Below are 22,399 nucleotides of genomic sequence, written 5' to 3'. Positions count from 1 at the left end.
CTGCCAGAGGCGCCTAATAATGCCGACGTCCGATCTCAACCTTATCATTGTGACTAGACATGTTTGTTGTTTAGAGTGCTTAAGACTTCCTCTCTTCCTTCTTTTCACCCCCTTTGATGATGCATTTTCAGTAAGATGATCGAGTGACTTATTTTTGCGCGCATTACGTACCTACAATTCGACCGGAAGCTTAGCATCCTCGCATGCCACAAAGAAGAGTGAGAACTAACAAGGAACGTTGTGATGGCGGTCGTGTGTTCTGAAGTTCTCGAATGAAAAGTTAACAGACAGATTGTTGATACTTCACCTGTCATTTCAGCGCAGTATGTCTTCAAATCCTTCTAAGCAAAGCCTCAAAAGAGCCGCTGAGTCAGAAATCAACGATGAAGAAGATGGAAGCATGGATAAGGCGGAAGAACATTTTCGGATAAAAACTCTGGATGAAATTCGACAAGAAAAAAGAAGACGCCTGGAAAAAGACGATGCAACCGGAGAGGAACGCAATGGATCACCAACAGACATTTTGGGAACTGCTAGCCCAGTAGATTCAGCTAGACGAGATCAGAAGTCTTCTTCGAAACAAAGTTCTCCGGCGGTTCAGGGAACAGAAAGCGAAGTCATATATCAGCTTAGTCCTGAACAAACTAGTTTGTCTTCAGGTAGGTAGATCAGTACAAATGATTACTAACGTGACCAGAACACTTAACTAGCCCGCAATTCGAAATCAAATCTAATGAAACTTTCATCATATGAAAGCTCAGATCTTGTTTTGCAAGTTCAGATCTTGTTTTGGTTTTAATAATGCAAAAAAAAATAATAATAATAATAAAAATGCACACAAACACAGTGAAATCCAGTTTGTTGTGGGGGTGAATTGACCATAAAGTGAATAGACAGTTACCTGTGAACTCTGCCTGGAAATTGAGAGGAATGATTTTTCAGAAGTTCCTGTTCTGCGTGAGCCCTACTATATAATTTCAATCATGACTGTTATAATTTCAGCATCATCGCCAAGCAGAACTCCAAAAAAGTTGAAACAACCTTCACACCATGACGGTGCAACCAGTGGAGTCCAGGTGAACAGGAGGAGAAAAACAGAAGAAGAGGAAGGTGAAATTGTAAGCGACCCATCTGATTCAGAAAGTAGAAGGGGGGAGAATAGATCCAGAAGGTACTCATTGATCAGCAATCCTGATGTTGATGAGAAAATTGAAGCAGCAGAACCAAGAGATAAAGGTAAGACTGCATTAGTGGGTGCTAAAACCCTTAAACACAAAGGCGCACTACAAATAGTTTGGTTCTGCCCCTTGGTTTCAGCTCAAATGCAGTAATCAGACCATTGTTGAAGAAGGGCCTTCAATGTTTCAGCCCCTTTCCTTTTCATTGTTGCCATCATCTACGTACAGTATTTAGAAACAGGCTTGAAACAATGCTGTGGTATTATTTTGTGATGACAGAGCAAATTATTTTGAATTTCAAATTTACCTTCACAAATGAGGATGATTTTGATTGGAGGAAGGTGGTACAAACCTCTGCAAATTCCTCTATTATGATGAAAACATACATTGAAGAAACATACTAGTTGAGAAATCCACCTGCAGTTCATTTGCTTCAGATTGGCTGCAGCTCAAGCTGTTTTGAATATACAGGTCTGTAGAGCGTAACAGTTGATTGACAAGGCACATTCCTTTTGTAATGCGCCTTTGTGTGTAAAACCCTCAAACTCCCAAGATCTGATTGTGTATTCTCCCTTCTTGCTGTTATAATAATTCCTGGTAAATGAGTTATAAGAGTGTGGAGTTAGATCAAGAGAACAACTTCTACCTGATAAGTTTGAAATTCTCGCTACCTGTTTGCTGGCTAATGAATGTATATTGTAGGGAGAAGTAACATGTTAATCACATCTCAGAGTTGAAGGGTTGGTGCGATTCTTTTGGTTTTTGTTTTGCCACATTTATAGCTTCCTTGTTTGTATTGTAATTTTGAATTTGTCCATGTAGATATAAAACAAGAAAAGAGGACAGATGAGTCTAGTGAAGAAGAGTCTTCTAATGACGAAGAAAGTGAAGAAGACACTGAGACAGCAGCTGCTACTAAAAGAGCTCAGCAAGGGAGGAAGGAGACAGCGGAGGTGAAGAAAGAAAGCAGTGTCTCTGAATCTGAGAGTGGTAGTGAAGAGAGTAGCAGTGATGATGATGACAATGATGATGGGAATGAGAAGATACAGGAAGAAGTTTCTAAGGGTGAGCAAAAAGAAAGCAAAGTAAAGCAGCAGAGGGAGACTGGGGTGAAGAAAAATGCACCAAAAGAGGTGGTTTTAAAGAAAAATAATAAAGAAGATGAAAGTTCCAGTGAAGAGGAAGACAGCAGTGAGGAAGACAATGAAGAAGAAGAAAGTGAAGAAGAGGAAAGTGAGAGTGAAAGTTCCGAAGAAAGTGAACAAGAAGAAGTAAAGAAACAAGTTACAGAAAAGACTGAAACCATGAAGACAGAGGAGGTTGAAACAGAAGATCTTCATAAGGAATTACAACAGCTGAAACGTCAAAGACCAAGTGATGAGAGACAAAGACATAAACTAAAAACAGAGAGACGTCGTTATGAAGAAAGAGAACGCAGAGGAAAGGGACAAGGCTCCTCTGATGTTAGGAGTGATAAAGAAAGGTTCAGGGAGAAAGAAAACAGCCAAGCAAGATATCAAGTTGTTGAGGAAAGTCGACATTCACAAAGCAAAAATAAGAAAAGATCTTACGAGAGGGGAAGATCTGATCAGGTTGCAGTGGATCCTAAACAAAAGGAAAGCAGAGATAAGCACAGGTCTTACTCAAAAGATAGCAGCAAGCCAAAATCAGAGAGACCACATGCAAGAGAAAAACAGTCTGAGATTAGCGTTGAGAGAAAAAAGGATAGATCACGAAAGGACTCAGAGAAGCGCATCAAGCCTTCTGCCGAGGAATCTTCAAACCGTGAAACAAAAGGCAAAGATAGGAAAAACCACAGTGGAAGTAAAAGGAGTAGTTCTGCTTTGGAGAAGACCAATAAGGAAAGTAGAGACAGTGAAGAAGATACCCAGCAAAATAAACCAAAGAAAGAGGAAGGAAAATCGCTGATCCTAACAGATCGTGAGAGGAGACAGTTTACCAATGAAGTTGTTGACATAGAAAGTGAGGGTAGTAGTGCGGAAGACAATAAAGAAGGAGCACCCTCAGATGTTGAAATGAAGCTTTCTGGTGGTGAACAAGAGGAGGACGAAGAAGAGGAAAAAGTGAAACTGCCTCCATACTATCCAGCGGTTCGTGGCTGTAGGAATGTGGAAGAGTTTCAATGGCTGAATAGAATTGAAGAGGGGACATATGGGGTTGTATACAGAGCTAAAGACAAAAGAACAGGTTAGATTCTTTTTGTGTTGTGAACCTTTATAATTTACAAGAGTGTTTTTTGCGAATGGATTCCATGTTTGAGTGTCTGTTGAGTTATACATGTTCACAGAGGACGACAAAATGTAGTAAGAATAAATGTAGTGAGTGGCATGCAAGGTGCAGCTGAGCCTGTCACCGATTTTGTTACCACAATTGGGTGCCTTCTTTGATCTGTTACAAACTCACAGGAACATGGAATTTATTTGTTGCATGTGATGAAAAAACAAAGTGTTGTTAATGTTGACTTCATCTATACGTGTGTGTCTGTTCTCCAATAGAACTAATTATAAGTGAAAACCAATCAAAGGCATGTACAATTTAGCTAATTAACTATTTTTTCAAGAGGGGAAGCAAGTCCATTGCAGGGTACCCCCTCACCCCCCCCCCCATCAGAATTCTGTTCAGGTTTCTACAACAGACAAGTGGCAGCCATTTCTACTTCTTTGTGTAAAGAGGCACTGTGAGTGTAAAGTGTCTTGCCTAAGAACACAACAGGATAACATGCCCACAGTTTCAACCTCCAAACCTCTCAATCCACAGTCTCGCACGCTAATGATAGGCCTCTGTATCTCCAACCCAAGAGTCTTCTATTGAAACTAGTTAACACCCTCTAGTGGATGTGTGTGTGTGTGTGTTTCTTATGGCTAGTCTCATTTATTGCTCCATCTTGTCTGAACAGGTGATATAGTTGCATTGAAGAAATTAAAGATGGAAAGAGAGAAGGAAGGATTTCCAATCACATCTTTGCGGGAAATCAACACTCTGCTGAAAGCACAGCATCCTAACATTGTCACAGTTAGAGTAAGTGTTAGTAATAATTACAAATGCTGCTTTGTCTACAAATGTGGTATGTAATTGCTGAAGAGATTTGTGTAATCAGCCATTTATTGTTACAGTGATGTACATGAATTATATTTTTTGTTATGTTTTAAATAATTGTTACTGAGTGATATGTGACAAAGAATGAAAATATGGAAAATGAAAGAAGGCAGAAATGTTGAGAAGTGAATGTAATTACAATTTAAACCAAGGATTAAAGTTACTTCTTGAATTTATGTAAATAGCTTTCTTTCTATGGTTTTTTCCCTCTTTCTTTAGGAAATTGTTGTAGGCAGCAATATGGATAAGATTTACATTGTAATGGACTATGTTGAACATGATCTGAAAGTTCTTATGGAGCACATGACACAGGGATTCAGAATGGGTGAGCTACTTTTTTTGTTACTGCTTTTATTTCAGTCTGCATATAATGTACGTATGCAGTGTGTTATACACAGAACAAAACTGCTTCATGAGTGACTCCACAGTGTATTTCAGAGGTTGCGCTTGAAAAATATCATGATAGAAATAATTATTGATATTTTTGTTGTAAAATTTCTAAATGTTGTGTGGTACAGGTTAGAATTTTTATTTCATCAGATTAAAAGGACAAAATTTTTTAAGTCTTACGCAGGGCTGTGGTCTAGCAGTGCCCGGTGGCCCCTGGCACCTTACTTTTGCTCTTGGGCGACTCAGGAATGTTAGTTTTCTTGTAAAAAGCATATGCTGGGCACGCTGGATTTCACAGTTTCAGAACACCGGGCTCCTTTCAATTATTCTTAGAGCACAGCCTTGATTATGGCCTGTTAACCTCATTTACATGGTCTCTGTTAATTTCCTTACAGTGAAATTTATCACTCATTATAATAGTAAAGGCCATTTTTTTAATATTCGATGTGGTTGGTACTATTGCATGTATTGGTACTCTCAAAATATCTATTTAAGATTCATTGTTAGACCTAGCAAGACATATATGATGTGTATTACATATTTTCATGTGACAAGTTTTTTTTTTTTTCTTTTTTTGTACATGTAGGTGAAATCAAAACTCTTATGATTCAGCTTCTACGTGCTGTGGCTCATCTCCATGACAACTGGATACTGCACAGGGATCTGAAAGCCTCTAACCTACTGCTCAGTAATAAGGGAATCCTAAAGGTTTGTTAACAACAAAGAATGCCAAACCAACTCAATAGGTATAAAGTAAACTATAATATTAGATGGCATTTGAAAGTAGCATCCTTGTACACAAGCACTATGAGATGCAGTATGTCGATGATCCTATATATCTCAGGGCTCAACACTAACTTTTCAACGTACCAGCCAAGTGGCAATAATTTCAGTTTGTTTACTCGCCGAACTGGCTAGTGGAAATAAAAAACCACTAGCCAAAACTGAATTTCTACTTGTCTGTGGCTAGTTGGCTACTATTAGTGTTGAGCCCTATGTCATACTGTACTTTCATATTTATTGTGGTTTTCGTATCAATTCTTCCAGGTTGGTGACTTTGGACTTGCAAGGGAGTATGGTTCTCCGCTTAAAAATTACACCCCTATTGTGGTTACCCTGTGGTACAGAGCTCCTGAACTCTTGCTAGGCACCAAGGTATTTTCTTCTCAGCACATCAAACTGCAAGCATTTTTTTTCCATAACAAGTAGAAATTAAAGTATTTGGCAACTAAATTTGCAGTGATGTTCTCTAATTTGGTGACTTATGTATGGCAGTCATGTCAGCAAGCGGCAACATTTTAAAGACTTAAAAAAATATATGCTTTTATTATTGCTTTTTTTGTAAAGATTTGCCCTTTTTTTCTCTTATTTTTTTTTAGTGTATTAAGCCTCTAGATATCACATTAACCTCCAAAACCAAGTTGGCTGCAATGCTAATCTCAAAGCCAAGGTGTGGTCAGCAGAATAGTGTGTCCTGCAATTTTGCACAAAAGTTAAGGGTTCTCTCCAGTAGTCCAACACATCTACCTTGGAAATGAACAAGGATGCAAACACATAGTTCAAAATACTTTTCTTTTCATTCTATTGTTACAGTAGTTAATCAATCAAGGAGCAGAATATCAGTTAACATAATTTTATTCATTTATTTTATTTTTTTTTGTGGCTTTTGTTTTAGGAATATTCTACCCCTATAGATCTGTGGTCAGTTGGGTGTGTATTTGCAGAGTTATTGACCATGAAGCCACTGTTTCCTGGAAAATCAGAGATAGACCAGATCAACAGAATATTTAAAGTAAGACAACATTATTACAATGATTAAGTTGCTCTGTTCAAGTTATGCATTCAAGATGGAACAAGTGTGTGATCATTTGTTTTTTAGGAGCTTGGCACACCGAGTGACAAAATTTGGCCCGGTCCTCCCTCGTATTCAGAGCTTCCAGCAGTGCAGAAGGTATTATAATTACTGACAGTTACTATTTTTTGCCTGATCACCTGACTGTACTCCAAGCTGCAACCCTTTTGGTCACAGAGGAAATAATGAAAACATTTTGGTGGCTACAATATTAATAGCACACGTGCATGCAGGGGGTTTTATTAATGCTTTCAGCATGAGGGTTACTGGTTTTCACGAGCGGGCAAAACTTTTTGAACTGAATTTCTTTATGAGATAAACTTTCCTCCAGATTGTCAAACCACGTGGGCAAAACCGTCCTCTCAACTGGTCAATTTCCCTGGTGCCCGACCCTTAATGATACCCCTGTGTATGTAGCCCATTTGGTAACTATGTTCATGTCACAAGCTTCCATTTTGTTCATGTCACAAGCTTCCATTATGTAGTATTTTTTAGTGCATAAAGTAAAATTTATGCCCCAAGCTTTAATCCTTGTGATGTGATCATTATGTAAACCTCCAAAAATGATTACTAGGCAACTTTTTTTCCCCTTGGATTTTTATCTGGCTATTTCACTTCTGAATCAATTTTGGGTCTTTCTAGTTACCATTTTAAGATTTGAATAACATGGAGCTAGTAGCTCTGCTCATGATGTGATTCTTTTTCACTCTAAAGCAGCATCTGGTTTCATTACTCTTCAATCTGTCTTTTTCTGGGAACAATCAAAGTATCAAAGTTTTCCTAGAGCCACTTGGATGTTATGAAGAGTCTCATTCTGAATTTTCAAAACTTGGCTGAAAGGAACCTATTATAACTTATTTTAATTTTATTCTGTAATTAAATGTATTTAACTGCTCTTGCTTTCAGATGACCTTCACTGATTACCCCTACAACAATTTGAGAAACAAATTTGGAGCTTACCTCACAGACAAAGGCTTTGATTTGTTAAACAGGTGAAGCTTTTACTCCTTAGATCTACTTCAAAATTCTCCTTTGTGGCAGCTACTTATTTCTTCAATCTTTATATTGTTTAGAGAATATTTTTTCGTGTTCTATCAAGAAACAGCAGCATCTTTTATTCAATCTTTTTTTCAGTTTCTTGACATACGATCCAGGCAAAAGGATTACTGCTGAGGAAGCTTTAAAGCATGCCTATTTCTCGGTAAGTGCATACTTATCTCATGTAATAACATGTAGAGTGTATCAGTTTCTGTTTTCAAGTGAATTTTTTACCCCATACCACTAAAACAAACAACAAAATTTAATGGATTAATCATAATACAAGCAAAGGAAAAAAGTCGATGGTTCAAGATTTAAGAAAACAAAGGTGATTCCAAATCGTCTACCACACATGCTCTGGTCAACATGATGCATAATTGGCTTGTTAACACTGACGGAAATGGTGCCACGGCAAGAGTAGCCCTACTTGACTTCCGTAAGGCTTTTGACCTTATCGACCATAGTGTTCTCGTTCAAAAACTAGCAACATATTATGATTTTCCAAGTCAAACCAAAAGCTGGATTGTCGACTTTTTGATGGACCGGAAACAAAAAGTCAAACTTGCTCAAGATTGTCACTCTGAATGGCGCTCTGTACCATCCGGCGTCCCCCAGGGAACAAAATTAGGTCCCTGGTTATTTCTCATCATGATTAACGATTTAGACACCCCAGCTGACTTGTGGAAATACGTGGACGACACATCTTGTTCCGAAATAGTTACTAAGGGCAGTGAGAGCAAACTCCAAGAAGCTGTGGATGACCTTTCAAGACAAGCAAGTATCGATGGGTTCCAACTGAATGAGGCCAAGTGCAAAGAACTACGAATTGGATTCTCTAACAGCAACTACGATTTTGAACCCCTAGTCCTAAATGGCAAACCCCTTGAATTAGTCACCAGTGCCAAATTGCTAGGCGTGACCATTAGCCACAATTTAAAGTGGAACATGCACACCTCTGAACTAAGTAGAGAATGTTCCTCTTGTCTCTACTTTTTGAGACAACTCAAGAGATCCGGAGTTGCACCAAGCGAACTTGTGCAATTCTATGTGACATGTATTAGGCCCGTCTTGGAATACGCAAGTCCTGTATTCCACCGTTCTCTACCAAACTACATCAGCGAAGATTTGGAACGGATCCAAAGAAGGGCACTCAGAATCATCTATCCTGACCTGTCATATAGTGTAGCACTAGAAACAGCTGGCCTACTGAAACTTCACGAGAGGAGGGAGAAAATCTCAACCAATCTGTTTGACGAGATAGTCCGTAACCCCACCCATAGACTCCACAGCCTCCTCCCCCAAAGGAAGAGTTGTAGATACGCGCTAAGGCACAAAAGTGATTTCACTCTCCCCATATGCAAAACCGAGCGCTTGAAGAACAGTTTTATTTTTAGCCATATTTATAAGATGTAGATAATTTTCCTTCTTTCTTATTGATGAAGTTGTAATATTTTATACGTCCTATTTATCATCCGTATTTGTAAATATTCCGTAATTCAGCCCATGGCTGCAAGGTGTTTATAATAAAGTATCTATTATCTATCTGATTCCTTTTTAATTGTGAGTCACGAGGGAGAAGCAAAAGTATGAATATCCACTGAATCATGAAAGGTCTGAAAATTCCTTTTTCTTAGGGGCAGAGCTATGTATACCCTTTCTCAGTCTAGTTACTTACCAACAGCATTTAATGACAGTTAAGATTTTTTTTTGTTCCTTTCCACCTCCTTTAGGAATCTCCCCAACCAGTGGACCCCTCCATGTTTCCAACATGGCCTGCCAAGAGTGAAATGGCAAAGAGGCCCAAGAGAAAGGATATTGAACACAGTCCACAAGCCCCTGAGGGAGGGGCTATGTTTGCAAAGCTGGTAAGTGATAAGGGTTTATTGATTCTTGGTCACAGCAAAACTTGTATAATTATGGTTTGATGGTTTGATCTCAGACATGAAGCAAGTCACCCAAGTTAAAGTTCTGTCGTCATCAATGAGTGATCACGATCTTGTTTATGTTACGCCAAGGCTGAAAAAGCATTTATGACCATCAGAAGTTTCAAAAATTACTCCTCGATGAGGTTTAATAACGACATTATAAGAGCACCTTGGTCAGTTCTGGAAAACGATCTTGGCGATAAACTTTATGCCTTTAATTTGTTGTTTAATGAAATTTTGGATAGACATGTACCTTTAAAAACCATTCATCTGCGGGGACGACCGAATCCTTAAATCACCGATGAGATTCACGACCTAATGACAACAAGAGATGACTGGAAACATAAGTTCAAGCAAACTAAAGATCCGTTGGCTTGGTCTAACTACAAGAGCTATTGCCATGAGGTAAAACGGAAAATTCGCCTGGCTGAGAAAGAATTCATGGCACAACAAATCAAAGAAAACAGAAATAACACCAATATCATGTGGAAAGCAATTCGTAGTTGTATCCCTAAAAAATCTGCTTTCCAGAGTTCCTTTTCAGAGGACGTAAATATTGTGGCCAACAAATTTGATAATTTCTTTGTAAACATCAGTAAGAATACAGTTCAGAAAATCAGCACCTTGGCAGAACAATTCCAGTGTGAAGCACACAATTTCCCATTTACCCCTCGGGAATACCCCATGTCTGAACAGTTTGCTTTCGATGCTAATGTGAATATCAACCAAGTACAAAAGATTATCAAATCTATGGCACCAAAATATATATAATAAGTCTCCCAGAATAGATAAAATTCCACCTCATGTTATTAAAGACTGCCTACCTGCCATCCTTCCCTCGATTGCATAGATTATTAATGCCACCTTTCTTTCTGCTCAATTTCCCAATGCTTGGAAAATTGTGGAAGTGACACCTATTTTGAAAGAAGGTGACAGGGAGATTCCTAACAATTATAGGCCTATTTCACTGTTATAATTTGGATATATGAACAAAGTTGAAAACGTAAATTGACCACTGTAACGATTACAAAAGCTGACGTCTCGAGCGTTAGCCCTTTGTTGTTAGCCCTATTTCACTGTTAGCTGTGCTTTCAAAGATTTGTGAGAGAGTTGCCCACAAACAGCTAATATCCTTTTTAACAGCAAACCAATGCTTGTCACCTATGCAGAGCGGTAACAAGAAGTGGAATTCTACCGAGACATCTATCTTGCAAACAACTGATACTATCCTTGAAGCCATAGATAAGAAACAGCTAACTGCCACTGTACAGCTCGACATGAGCAAAGCTTTTGATAGCGTCGCCCAGGGAATCCCCCTGTCAAAGCTTCAGGATATTGGTATGTCGCCTATCGCTATCAAATGGTTTCACAGTTACCTCCAGCCGTGCTATCAAGTTGTTAAAATTCATAATGCTATATCAGACCAACTTCCTATGACTTGCGGAGTGCCACAAGGAAGCATTTTGGGACCGTTGCTGTTTAGTGTCTACTCTAATGATCTTCCGAGTATTCCACGCCACAGCTCCCCCCCCCCCCCCAGTACTACCGTAGATGATACTAAAACTGAAAGAAAATTACAACAGCTGCCATTGCTAAAGACCTGGGAGTAATTCTGGATCCCTGTTTTTGACATATAATGGTCACATAGCTTCAACAGTGTCCAGTTGTATGGCGTGCCTAGGCCAGATTAATCGAGTTAAACATGCCTTTGACTCAAACACCTTAACTGTTGTAATTAATGCCCTAGTCTTTAGCAAGCAATATTATTGTTGTAATGTCTGGAGCAACACCTCAGAGCACAACCTGAGTAGGATCCAAGTAGAACAAAATTTCGCGGCCCATATCGTCAGCAATTCAAGGAAATACGACCACATTTCCCCCATCCTTAAAGAGTTAAAGTGGCTACCTGTAAGACAGCAGTTGTATTATCACCACGCAATAATGGCCTTTAAATGCATGACTGGGTGCGCACCAGACTCTTTACTTCCTAAATATACCCAAAGAGCTACCATCACTAAGCATACAACGAGGAACTCCCAGATGCTAAATATTCCTTTGATAAAACCGCCACAGGACAAAGAACTTTCTACTTCAGGAATGTCAAACTCTAGAACTCATTAGATCCTATTCTTAAGTTGAAACCGACAGTTAAGGACTTGAAATGTTGCCTGAAGAGAAGTGTTATCTCAAACTTTTTAGACACTTAATTGCTTTAATTTGTTTTTGTTATTTAATTTATTTTTTAATTAATTAATTTGATTATGTTATTTATTTATTAGTTAACTAACTCTTTAATTTAATAATATAGTTTTAATTATTTCTTTATTCTGAAAAGCCCATTTGGGACAAATAAAGTATGTATGTATGTATGTATGTATGTATTATTTCTTGGTTGGGATTGGTCTTTTTTATGAATCAAGGTACATATTTGTGATTTGTTGGTTTTAAAAATGACTAAATGATATTTGGGATGATTTTAACTTCTTGGAAGAAAGCATGATTGACTGAGGTAGTGACTGATTAACTGACTGGTTGGCTGACTTTGTTCTTGGCTGATTGACTGGCTGTCTAATTGACTGTCTGATTGATGGACTGATTGATGATTTATTGACTGACAAACTGACAGACTGATTAACTGACTGGTTGGCTAACTGACTGACTGGTTGGCTGACTGACTGACTGGCTAATTGACTGACTAGCTGGCTGATTGACTGGCTGACTGACCATCTGACCAACTGACTGACTGGCTGACTGACTGGCTAACTGACTGACTGTTTGTCTGACTGGCTAAGTAACTGACTGACTGACTTTGTGAGTGACTGATGGACTCACTGACAGACTGACTCACTGGCTGGCTGGCAGTTAGTCTGTCTAACTGCTTGACTGACTGACCACTTGATTGACTGATTATTTTTTTCTCATTTAATAATTTATTAGCAGCATTGTTATCTTATCTTTTGCCATGGCTCTTCTAGTTATTAAAAAACTATTTTAAAGTTCTTAATCATTATTTTGTAGGGTCAAGCTTTTCTCAAAATCTTGTTCATAAGTAAAAATTTAGTTAAACACTGAAATGAGCAGCATTTTGATGAAGATGAGAATCCTTTATTTATTATTTAGCTATCTTGTTGTTGTTGTTGTTTTTTTTTTTCAGGCAGATGAGGGTGACAGTGGTAGTGGCAGCTTGGGATTCCGCATGCCAACTTCCAAGAAAGGATCTGCTGCTGTTGCTGGATTCACTCTGAAATTTTAGTTGCTTTACATTGCATCTGTTCTCTGTTGGCATAAAAACCCAAAAATGTTTGTATATTTCATTGTAAATATTTCCTCTGTTAAGGTAGAAAAAATAAATGATTTGCATTACTAGTTTGGTTACTGGTTGTTTCATACCTGTGGTTGTTTTGTACACAGACCTTTCATACCCAGCTAGAACTTGTCCCACCCAAACAGTTGAGTTGTTTCGTACCCAAACAGTTGTGTCATTTTGTACCCAGCTCGGTCTTTTGGTATGCAAACTAAACCATGCAATGAGAGTGAAGAAAAGATCATGTAGGAAATATTATGCATTTGATAGACACTAAAATTATGAGAAATGGATGGGAGAATTAATACTGAGGAATTAGGAAAATGGATAGATGCTGTTATTATGTTCACAACAATTGTGATGAAGGTAATGGCTGGGAAGTATGTACTTTGAATCAGTAGTTACAGTTGACACGCATCTAAATTCTCCTCAAAACATCACCCGTCAATCACACAGTAAGGTCACAAGAAAAAAGGAAATGATCACCAGCTAGAGAAGCTCTTGATTGTGACACATAATTCTCTATTTGCTACAGTGGAAGATATACAAAGAACAGTACAGAGAATGCATACTGATGAAGGGGCTAAAATGTCTTTTTCCTAATCAATACAAAACCAGAAAACACTCAGACCAATTTACCAAACACAACATAGTTGTTGCCATTGTTTTTCAAAGAGAGAGGCTTTCTAAGGCTAATATTCTGAAATTTTTAAGTATACCAGGCAAGTAATTTTTTTATTTCCAAACAACTATTTTTGTACTTTTTCTGGATCAACAGAGGTTTAGCACTTAAATTCCTAGAAGTGAATAACAAGTAATTTCTCTGATATTCGTACATTATCCAGCAAACAGGTAATGAGAATACTTAGTCTTATCAGGTAGAAGTTGTCTTCTTGATCTAACATGGAATTCTCGTCACTAATTTACAAGGATATGTATAGCGGCCAGAAGGGAGGATCAACAATCAGATGCTGGCAGTTAGAAAGTTAAAAGCAACCTAGGAACCCACCTTCAGTTCTACCCTTGCAGAAGGAAGACTAAAATGAAACAGGTAATGCATATAGGAAAAACACTTTGGAAAAATATATTTTTTTTGTGCTGCCTCTGATGGAATGTCACATTAAGATCAAGCTGGTGTGCTTATTTGGCTGAGAACTTTATAGTAATCTAGCTCTGTTCTCATTTAGTCCACAGGGACGGTGGACACCCGGTCATTTGCTTCGCACGGAGAAACCACGCGCGAGGCACGTGCTTATCTCCCCTCGAATCCGATAAACTTCGTGTTGTCGCGCGAGAAATCTGTGACGTCTTACTTTGTTTGAGCAAAACATTACAACAATCAGGTGATTTTTCCGTGCAGGACTTCACGATCCTGATCAGCTGACCTCAATTCGACCAATCAAATGCTAGTACCAGCTTCACTTGAAGTTCGATGTGCAAGACCGGTTTTCCGTACATTGCATTTTACCAGCGAAAGTGGCACGATCGGTCTGTTGGCTGTGATAGGTAAGTTATCCAGCTCAGAATACGTTTTTTTAGTTACAATTAATCCAGGCCGTTTTGCCTTAGTTCAACATTTTCTTTGCCTGATCAAAGATTGTTTATTTTTAATTTCTCAGGAAAAACATTTATTCACAATGGTAGTCAAGATTGGGATAAACGGGTGAGGAGAAACTGTGCGCTCTTTCTTCTGCTTAATGTAATGTCAGCTCGTTTTCATTACTTTAAATCACTCCCCTGATTTGTTCTTGCAGATTTGGCCGCATTGGACGACTTGTTATGCGTGCCTCGCTGTCAGAGAATGCTGTCCAAGTTGTCGCTGTAAACGATCCCTTTATCGACCTCGACTATATGGTAAGCCAAGCCAAGCCATCTGCAACAGAACTCCAATATCACTGCAGCAATCTTGCATGATTTAAGACGTGATCATGTTTTTTTTTTTTTTTTTTTCATATCAGACAGATTTTGTCATTGCTAAGTCACTTCAGCGTTGTGTTCCTTTATTGCTTCACAAGATGATGAGCTCGCCTAAAGCAGTCTTGTTCGAGAAATCTTCATTTGAACTTACAATGAAAAAGCATGTCTTTTTTAAAAATTTATGCAGATCTTGTGGTTAAAGTTTTGTGGCTGAATTGCATTTTGTCGAGATCGGCCTGCCCGCAGAAAAATATGTTCAGTGCCCTTTTGATCTCAGATCAGTCGTGTTTTTTCTATTTTTCGATTTGCCTGCAAGGTCATCCAAAGTTGTCTGTCCAGCGAACGCCAGATGAGATTTGCTCATGGCGTCAAACGTGCACAGTTTTTATCAGTCTTGTCGACAAAGGACAAACTTTGATATTGGTGTATTATACTAAGTGATAAAACTGAATGCCTTCATGTCCTAGTCGTTGATGTTCACGCGAAACAATGTCAATGTTGTAGAAGAGTTTTGGACGTCATTTGCGCCAATTTTCGATCTTATTGTGAAATCATTTATTTAGGTTGGAAAATTCCTTCTAGGAACTCTAATTTTTGGGATCCAAACTTGTGATTTTGCTTCATAGGGCTCAGTTGAAAATGTAGGGCAATTTTTCATGCAAGTATCAAATGTACTCTGGGATTGCTGTGCTTTTGCTTTTGCTTTTGCTTTTCTTTGACTTTCAATTGGTCCAAGAACCCTGCACTACTTTTCTCAACCAATCAAATTCAAATTTACAACCAAATGCCCTTTGGTTTTGCGATCGCAACTCAGGTACTTTTTTTTTTTTTTTTTTTTACTTCAAGTCTTCTTTGGAAACTAGTATTCTGGTTAGCCATTGTGATTTCTTCAGTTGTGACTTAAGGACACTCAGTCACAAAGGCACCCTTTTGAGAGTTTTAGTTTAGATGCAGAAAAGGTGCACCCCTTTAGTTTGCTTGTTTTTGTCTATCAATGAAAGCACCATTCTTAAAATTATTTTAATTTGAAAGAGGAAGTGCTTGTGTGGATGGTTTAGTAATTTGCTTCGGATTTTTTATTCACAAGGTCTACATGTTCAAGTTTGACTCGACCCACGGTAGATTCAAAGGAACAGTAGAAGCAAAGGATGGTAAACTGGTAATCAATGGAAACCCAATCTCTGTGCATGCCAAAAGAGATCCTTCTGAAATCCAATGGGGTGCCGATGGTGCTCAATATGTGGTCGAGTCCACTGGTGTTTTTACTACTGTAGAAAAGGCTAGTGCACACCTTAAGGGCGGTGCCAAGAGGGTAATCATCTCTGCACCTTCAGCTGATGCCCCTATGTTTGTGATGGGAGTAAATGAAGACAAGTATGACCCAAGCAAGATGACCATTATCAGGTATGTTGAAGTGCAGGAGTCAACGGGTAAAGGAATTGGAAACCCAAAGTATAGCAATTAAGTTACCTTACTGTTACTTTTCTTTTTTTTTCGCGGGACTTTATTTCCATGACTGGCCGAAAATTGGGACATTGAAGACCTGTGTAAACAAGTTTTTGCTAAAATTAACCATGCAACATTTATTACACTAGACTAGTAGTGAGGGAAAGTGTCATGTTCTCAAAAGATAGGGAAGGGCAAGAGTTGTTTTTAGGAAGGTGAAGGCTGAGTCAACTTTTCCTTGTGAGGATCCCCTTGAAGAAATTGGAAATTCCCTTCAGCTGTGAGTGTGAATAGTAGGTGTCATGTACTCTTTTTTAGTTCTGCTTTGTTGCTAAGGAACATGTAAAGCAGTAAATGGTTTGAACCCGAGGGTAACATGTGAAGGTGTAGTCTGATCGTCCGGGTGAGTGTAGTCCTGAGAAGGACTGTTGTTGGTGGTAGTGACTGACATTTCGACAACCTGTGCGGAAGTCATCATCAGAGTCAAGTGAATGATTGTTGTCAGTAGAATGTTCTTATTCCAGTTCGTGTGAAATGATCGGTTGGTTTTGCCATGATGTTATTGGCTGTAAGACTCAAGTGACGTAAGTCGGTCGTGATTGGTCTGTTTCGATCTGTCGGTAAAGTTAGGTCGTTCTTTTTCGGTCGTTTGTGATGTTTGTCGCGAATGAGTCGTTTGTATGGAGCGCAGGCAGTTGTTGACATCTGTTTAGGGGAGTCTGTTCTAAGTTAGTAAACCAGCTTTCCAGAGTCAGTCGTTGAAAATAGTCAGTGCTGTACATGTAAAACATGAACATGAAACGGAACATGTAAAACTGATTCTATCCCACAGTAATGCATCTTGCACCACCAATTGCCTTGCCCCAGTGGCAAAAGTGTTGAATGACCAATTTGGCATAGAAGAAGGACTTATGACAACCATCCATGCTGTGACTGCAACACAGAAGACAGTAGATGGTCCAAGTGGCAAGGTAAGGTCATTTCATCTTATTCAGGATTGTGGCAAGGGGGGGGGGGGGGAGTCTTGAGTTTAACTGGCGAAGGAACAACTTGTGTGAAGGCCTTAAACTTTTTCCACAGACTAAGAAACACTTGTGCCAAAGTGCTTATGATAAAGGCCTACCTACAGGCCTTAAAAAAAAAAAAACTGTTCTACTGTCAAACTTAAGCAACCCCAAGAACAATAATAATTATGGTATGATTTGTAACATTTTATTAACAAAGAGACAAATTTCACAGAATTCACTGCACTCCTAGCTGTAACTTAATAATAAGGGGCATCTAAATTTGCAGGGAAAGTCGCCAGTCAGTGACCTGTGTTTGGCATCTTTGCTGCAGCAGTCTGCATGTTCTCTGTTACATTCCCAATACATTTTCTGTAGTATGTACACAGGGAATTTGTCTAAGAGTCAAGAGCTTCTTGAGTTTGTGATCAGTCCTTTTATTGTCATGAACATGTCCTTTTATTGTCATGAACATGTCCTTTTATTGTCATGAACATGTCCTTTTATTGTCATGAACATGTCCTTTTATTGTCATGAACATGTCCTTTTATTGTCATGAACATGTCCTTTTATTGTCATGAACATGTCCTTTTATTGTCATGAACATGTTTGATTCGGGGTTAAGACTGTCGGGAGAAAGTAGATGCCTTTTACTCTAGTGTGAAGGGATTAATTCTTACTGTATGTCTTTTCAGAAATGGCGTGATGGCCGTGGAGCCTATCAGAATGTGATACCAGCTTCCACTGGAGCAGCCAAGGCTGTTGGTAAGGTCATTCCTGAACTGAATGGCAAGTTGACTGGAATGGCTTTCCGTGTACCTGTGCCTGACGTGTCAGTGGTGGACCTCACTTGCCGTTTGAAGAAACCTGTAAGTGGATTGAACGAGTTGTTTTGTTTGTTTGTTTGTTTGCTTTGTTTTTATTGTCTTTGTTGTGAGATCCTGTATTGGGAGATTTGGTTTTATCAACAAGTTGATAATGTAACTTGGCCACCATAAAGAGTTTTAAAGCTGATCTTCAGAGTATTAGTCCTTCATCAGAGCAATAGCTCTTTGTCATTCACCCTGACAAAGGGCTAATGCTCAAAATGTTAGCTTTGAAATTCTTTACAATGGCCATGTTACATTATCAACTTAGTTGATAAAACCAAAACTAACAAATGGTAAACACTACAGCATACACTATTGAGTTATGGATGCACATTGGAGGTTGCTAAGTATGAAAGAAGCATAAGAGTTGTGTAGTGTACACTGTGGCGTTAAACATTTGTTTTTATAACCTAACATTGATACAATGTAGCAAAAGAGTTTTCTTTTATTTAACAAATCTTACATGACCAGAAAAAACAAGCACGCAGAAAAATAGTCTTTGCATTTGCTCACTTCAGCAGCTTGCACCCATGGGCAAATGGGGAACTTTAAATTTAACAATCAGAGTGTGTGCTTTACTTTGGTTATGTTGTAATTACCTTTAAAGCAGCAGTTTACACTATCATTCATCTATTCCTCTCCAAGCGTTTCCAAGATTATTTCGCACTATTCAAATTAATACAGTACAAGATGACTTATATAACTAGGTAAAGAAGATAATGAGAAGTAGCTATCATGCAGATTTGTAGATGTGTGCACAGTGACCAAAGTAGCCGTAGCTTTCTTGTTGGTCACTGTCCCATTTAAGGAAATAGAGAGGTCCAAGATACAAGTGTCAGGTAATAATAAATTAGGGTATTAAGAAAGTAGTTCTTATTGTTACATGACTCGGGCAGTCAGAGGGCCAATAACTATTATCAACCAGTCAAAATGCTGTATTGTCAGTGAATACTCTCTCAGTATTGGACCAGGCACTGTCCCGAATGATACCAAACTTGTGTCCCTTTGAACTTCAAAGGGACACAATAAATTAATAAATCTCTTATTAACCAAGCTTGCTCGGGACCGTACTGGAAGAATATCGGCCCTCTGTCTTTTTTGTGTGGACCTCGCTGTGCTCTGTCCGTACTGTCAAGACCTCGGGCCAATTTTCTCCCAGTACGGCCCTTGCGCTTGGGTGATAATATATATATATATAATCCACGTGGGAAAGACCCATTTGCCCATCTCTGTGAATTTAACAGCCTGAATTCATTCTTAGACTCAATATGAGGACATCAAAGCGGCTATGAAGAAAATGTCTGAAGATGCAGCAATGTCAAGATACCTTGGATACACTGAGGAGGAGGTGGTCTCCAGTGATTTCATTGGAGACACTCACTCAACCATTTTTGATGCCAAAGCTGGAATTCAATTGAGTCCAACTTTTGTGAAAATTGTTGCCTGGTAAGATTCTATTTTTCTAACTTCTCAGTGGTTGAATGAAATGTTTGCCAAAAGTTTGTTAACTCCATCATATTCCCACAAATTTGGTAAACATCTCTTGAGACAACCAAATACCCAGTACCATAATTTTTCATTTTTCTCCTTAATTTCAATTACCAAAAAAGTCCTTGTGTGGGTTTCAACAAGTTCATCTCTGGTGGTTTGTTAGTTACACTCATGGATGCCTAGCAAACTCGGTGACTTTCTGCCACAGCACCGAATTTCTAGATTCTGGAGTATCATAGCTGATTAATTCAGCCTCGTTCATCTTTGGTTGTTAGTTAGTTACACTCACAGGAGCCTAGCTAACTCAGTCATTTTCCCCCTCAAGCACTGAATTTCCAGATTCTCAATTGTCAAAGCTGATTCATATTGAGCCTTGTTTATCTCTGGTGGTTAGTTAGATACACTCACGGGTGCTTAGCAAACTTAGTGATTTCCCCCTCAAGCACAGAATTTCCAGATTCTGGACTATTACAGCTGATTAACTGAGCTTTATGTAGTCTGTGCTGAAGCCTATCAGCGCACCCAGATGGAGCACATCTCAATTGTCAAGTTCAGTCAACTGGGATTGTTACTACTGCCCCCTCTTTTTCCCTTTCCCCCCCGCTCCCCCCCACATGGGATGTTAGTCTATGAATTATTTTAAAGGGAACCTCTACTCTTTTAAAAAATGGCGCTCAAATTTTTCCAATCGTACTTCTCAATAGATGTGGCATAAAAATTTGCCTTAACAAGCGGTCTGATTTTTTTATCATTTTCAAAGAACGGTCTTACGGCCGCTTAGAATTTCCTGCGGCCGCCATCTTGAATGATGCGCAGTGCACTCTGGGCTGAGACGTGTGATGGTTGCTCGGTACACTCGCCGTTAAGTGTTTCCCTTTAATGTGACAAGCTCTAGAATAAGGTTTGCTAGTTGTGGTCCACTAGTCCTTGAAGAGTTCAGTGATGCTTGTGTCTGAATTCTGGAGGGAATGACGATAACTTCGGAGCTTGAGGGACACCTGTGAGTGTCATGGAAGTCTCTGTATTCCTACTATCTGACCCTCACCAACGAGTAGTATGCCTAAGGTTTCTATCATTTCTTAACAGAAGTTCCTTAAGATATCTTTACCACAGTTGGCAGTAATGTCGTGATCTGATTGGTCAATTTGTCGATGAGAGCACAGACAACGCTACTTGCGTCAACGTGTCACGCATAGTAAAAAAAGTTTTATTTGAAGTCGATATGGTGGTAGTAAACAAATTAAGAAAGGTTTCACGTGGTCTGTACTCTTATCGACAACGATATTTTGGACTGCGCCTGGTGACTCCACAACATTTTGACCACTGTGAGGACGAATAAAAATTGTTGTAAGCGCGCCACGTGGAATTCTGGGACGTGCACCTCACAACGGACTTTGTCGGAAAGGAATGACTCTTCGTAACTTTTATAATTCTCTTTGTTTGTCAGGTATGATAACGAATATGGCTACAGTCACAGAGTAGTGGACTTGATCAAGTACATTGCCAGCAAAGAATGATTAAGCATTGTGTTGGAAAACCAAAGGCCTTGTTTTCAATTACTGCCAAGTTGGAGGAAACTCAGGGAAAAAGTGTTTGAATTTAGTGTTAGCACCAGGAAAATCTGTTTCTCTTGAAGGCATGAACTGACCTCAGTCTGGTAGAATTATGATTTCTTAGCTGTGATTAGCTCAGAAGCCTCACGGGAACATAAATGTGTGTTTGTCTGATGTTAAAATCATTAGGGAAAAACTGGAGACTGTGTGATTGATGTTGTGATAGTAATATTGTCTGTATTAGGTGCCCAGCTATAAAGCTGTATTAAATTTGATAGTCATCCTGGTCACAAAATGTTTTTTTCCCTATTGGTTTATTCGATAAAATTATTTTAAAAAGCCATCTCCTTAATTATTAGTTAGCAGTGATGTCGCAATCCGATTTGCCGTTGTCGATAAGAATACAGACAACGCTTCCCGCGTCAACGTGTCACGCACTGGTCACGCGCTGAAAAAATCGTTTTACTTGACGTCGATATTGTGGTCGAGAACACGTCAAAAGACAAATCTGCTGTGGACTCACTCGGCTACGCCTCGTAAGTCAATAACATTTTGACCTCTGTAATGACAAATATCGTTGTGGACAAGAGTACAGACTACGCTAAACTGCTGCTGATTTGTTAAACCTTAAAACCCCTAAGAATGACCATCCAATTTCTGTCTCTACTATATTACTACTAAATCATTCATTGAGATCGTGAGAAATGAAGTAAATGATCACAAGCTAAGAAGCTTCGACTGTTAAATAAATTCTCCTTGTCAGCACCTAAGAAAGCGTACAGAAAACAGTACAGAGAATATTGTTACAGATGGTTAGGTTGTGAAGTTCTAATTGAAGGAACCTCGATTATCTGGGTTTTTTAGTTATCCGGACGCGTTCCTCTGCACCTAATTTTTCACGAGTATCAATTGGTTACATTCGAGATGTGAATCAACTTTTTCCCATCGAACAAAGCAGGCGTTCTGAAACAATACTTACCCTATTTCGTCAATACAGCTTCAAAGAAAGATAGAATTAGCGACGAGGGTACGCTCTAGCAGCTTGAAACTGATTGACATCTGAATTACGAGCTCGTTATTTTTGGCTTGAGAATGGACAACAGAACCTCCAGCAGCCACTCAGTAAAAGAGAAAAAAAAAATTATTCACAAAGTTTAAGGACCTATGAAAGGTGCCTAGTAACCAGCTTGTCAATTGTCATTATACAATCTGTAAACAGTTTATTTCTCCATCTCATTATCCCCACCGAAGAAAAATAATAGTTCGTGTGTTCGTCTATCAGTTTTGAAATCAGCACCTTAAGGAGTTACACAGG

General features: G+C 38.9%; 2 protein-coding genes across 6 annotated transcripts; both read left to right on the top strand.

The window, feature by feature from the left end:
- The first annotated feature begins 209 nt into the window (after positions 1-209).
- On the top strand, positions 210-14,135 carry LOC111336857 (uncharacterized). 5 transcript variants are annotated; one of them, XR_015990574.1, is made up of 15 exons: positions 210-659; positions 1,003-1,236; positions 2,001-3,386; positions 4,096-4,217; positions 4,515-4,620; positions 5,272-5,393; positions 5,733-5,840; positions 6,361-6,477; positions 6,565-6,636; positions 7,444-7,529; positions 7,672-7,738; positions 9,306-9,440; positions 12,655-12,800; positions 13,735-13,855; positions 13,992-14,135. XR_015990574.1 is itself a non-coding variant. In XM_088730095.1 (14 exons), exons 1-13 carry the CDS (start codon positions 326-328, stop codon positions 12,751-12,753), a joined length of 2,988 nt encoding a protein of 995 aa, XP_088586221.1. In that variant the 5' UTR covers positions 210-325; the 3' UTR covers positions 12,754-12,800; positions 13,735-14,046. The 5 variants fall into 5 exon arrangements, 3 of the variants coding, with proteins under 3 accessions (XP_088586221.1, XP_088586220.1, XP_088586222.1); XR_015990575.1 differs by lacking the exons at positions 13,735-13,855; positions 13,992-14,135 and adding an exon at positions 10,644-10,838 and having other exon boundaries at positions 12,655-12,866; XM_088730095.1 differs by having other exon boundaries at positions 13,735-14,046.
- Positions 14,136-14,194: 59 nt separating this feature from the next.
- Positions 14,195-21,379, top strand: LOC111336873 (glyceraldehyde-3-phosphate dehydrogenase). The gene is made up of 8 exons (XM_088730097.1): positions 14,195-14,310; positions 14,424-14,467; positions 14,559-14,658; positions 15,809-16,125; positions 17,000-17,138; positions 17,867-18,040; positions 19,302-19,486; positions 20,979-21,379. The coding sequence occupies exons 2-8, from the start codon at positions 14,442-14,444 to the stop codon at positions 21,046-21,048; spliced, it is 1,011 nt and encodes a 336-aa protein (XP_088586223.1). The 5' UTR covers positions 14,195-14,310; positions 14,424-14,441; the 3' UTR covers positions 21,049-21,379.
- The last annotated feature ends 1,020 nt before the right edge of the window (positions 21,380-22,399 follow it).

The sequence above is a fragment of the Stylophora pistillata genome, chromosome 8 (genome assembly GCF_964205215.1).
Source record: "Stylophora pistillata chromosome 8, jaStyPist1.2, whole genome shotgun sequence".
NCBI lineage: Eukaryota > Metazoa > Cnidaria > Anthozoa > Scleractinia > Pocilloporidae > Stylophora > Stylophora pistillata.
Note: the sequence above shows the minus strand (reverse complement) of the source record. Positions and strands in the feature narration are given on the sequence as shown.

Coding starts and splice junctions, on each gene's coding strand:
- LOC111336857 (XM_088730095.1), top strand. CDS start 326: ATGTCTTCAAATCCTTCTAAGCAAAGCCTCAAAAGAGCCGCTGAGTCA. Junction 7,739..9,305: donor TAAAGCATGCCTATTTCTCG/GTAAGTGCATAC, acceptor CACCTCCTTTAG/GAATCTCCCCAACCAGTGGA. Junction 9,441..12,654: donor GGGCTATGTTTGCAAAGCTG/GTAAGTGATAAG, acceptor TTTTTTTTTCAG/GCAGATGAGGGTGACAGTGG.
- LOC111336873 (XM_088730097.1), top strand. CDS start 14,442: ATGGTAGTCAAGATTGGGATAAACGG. Junction 14,468..14,558: donor GTCAAGATTGGGATAAACGG/GTGAGGAGAAAC, acceptor TTGTTCTTGCAG/ATTTGGCCGCATTGGACGAC. Junction 18,041..19,301: donor CTTGCCGTTTGAAGAAACCT/GTAAGTGGATTG, acceptor ATTCATTCTTAG/ACTCAATATGAGGACATCAA.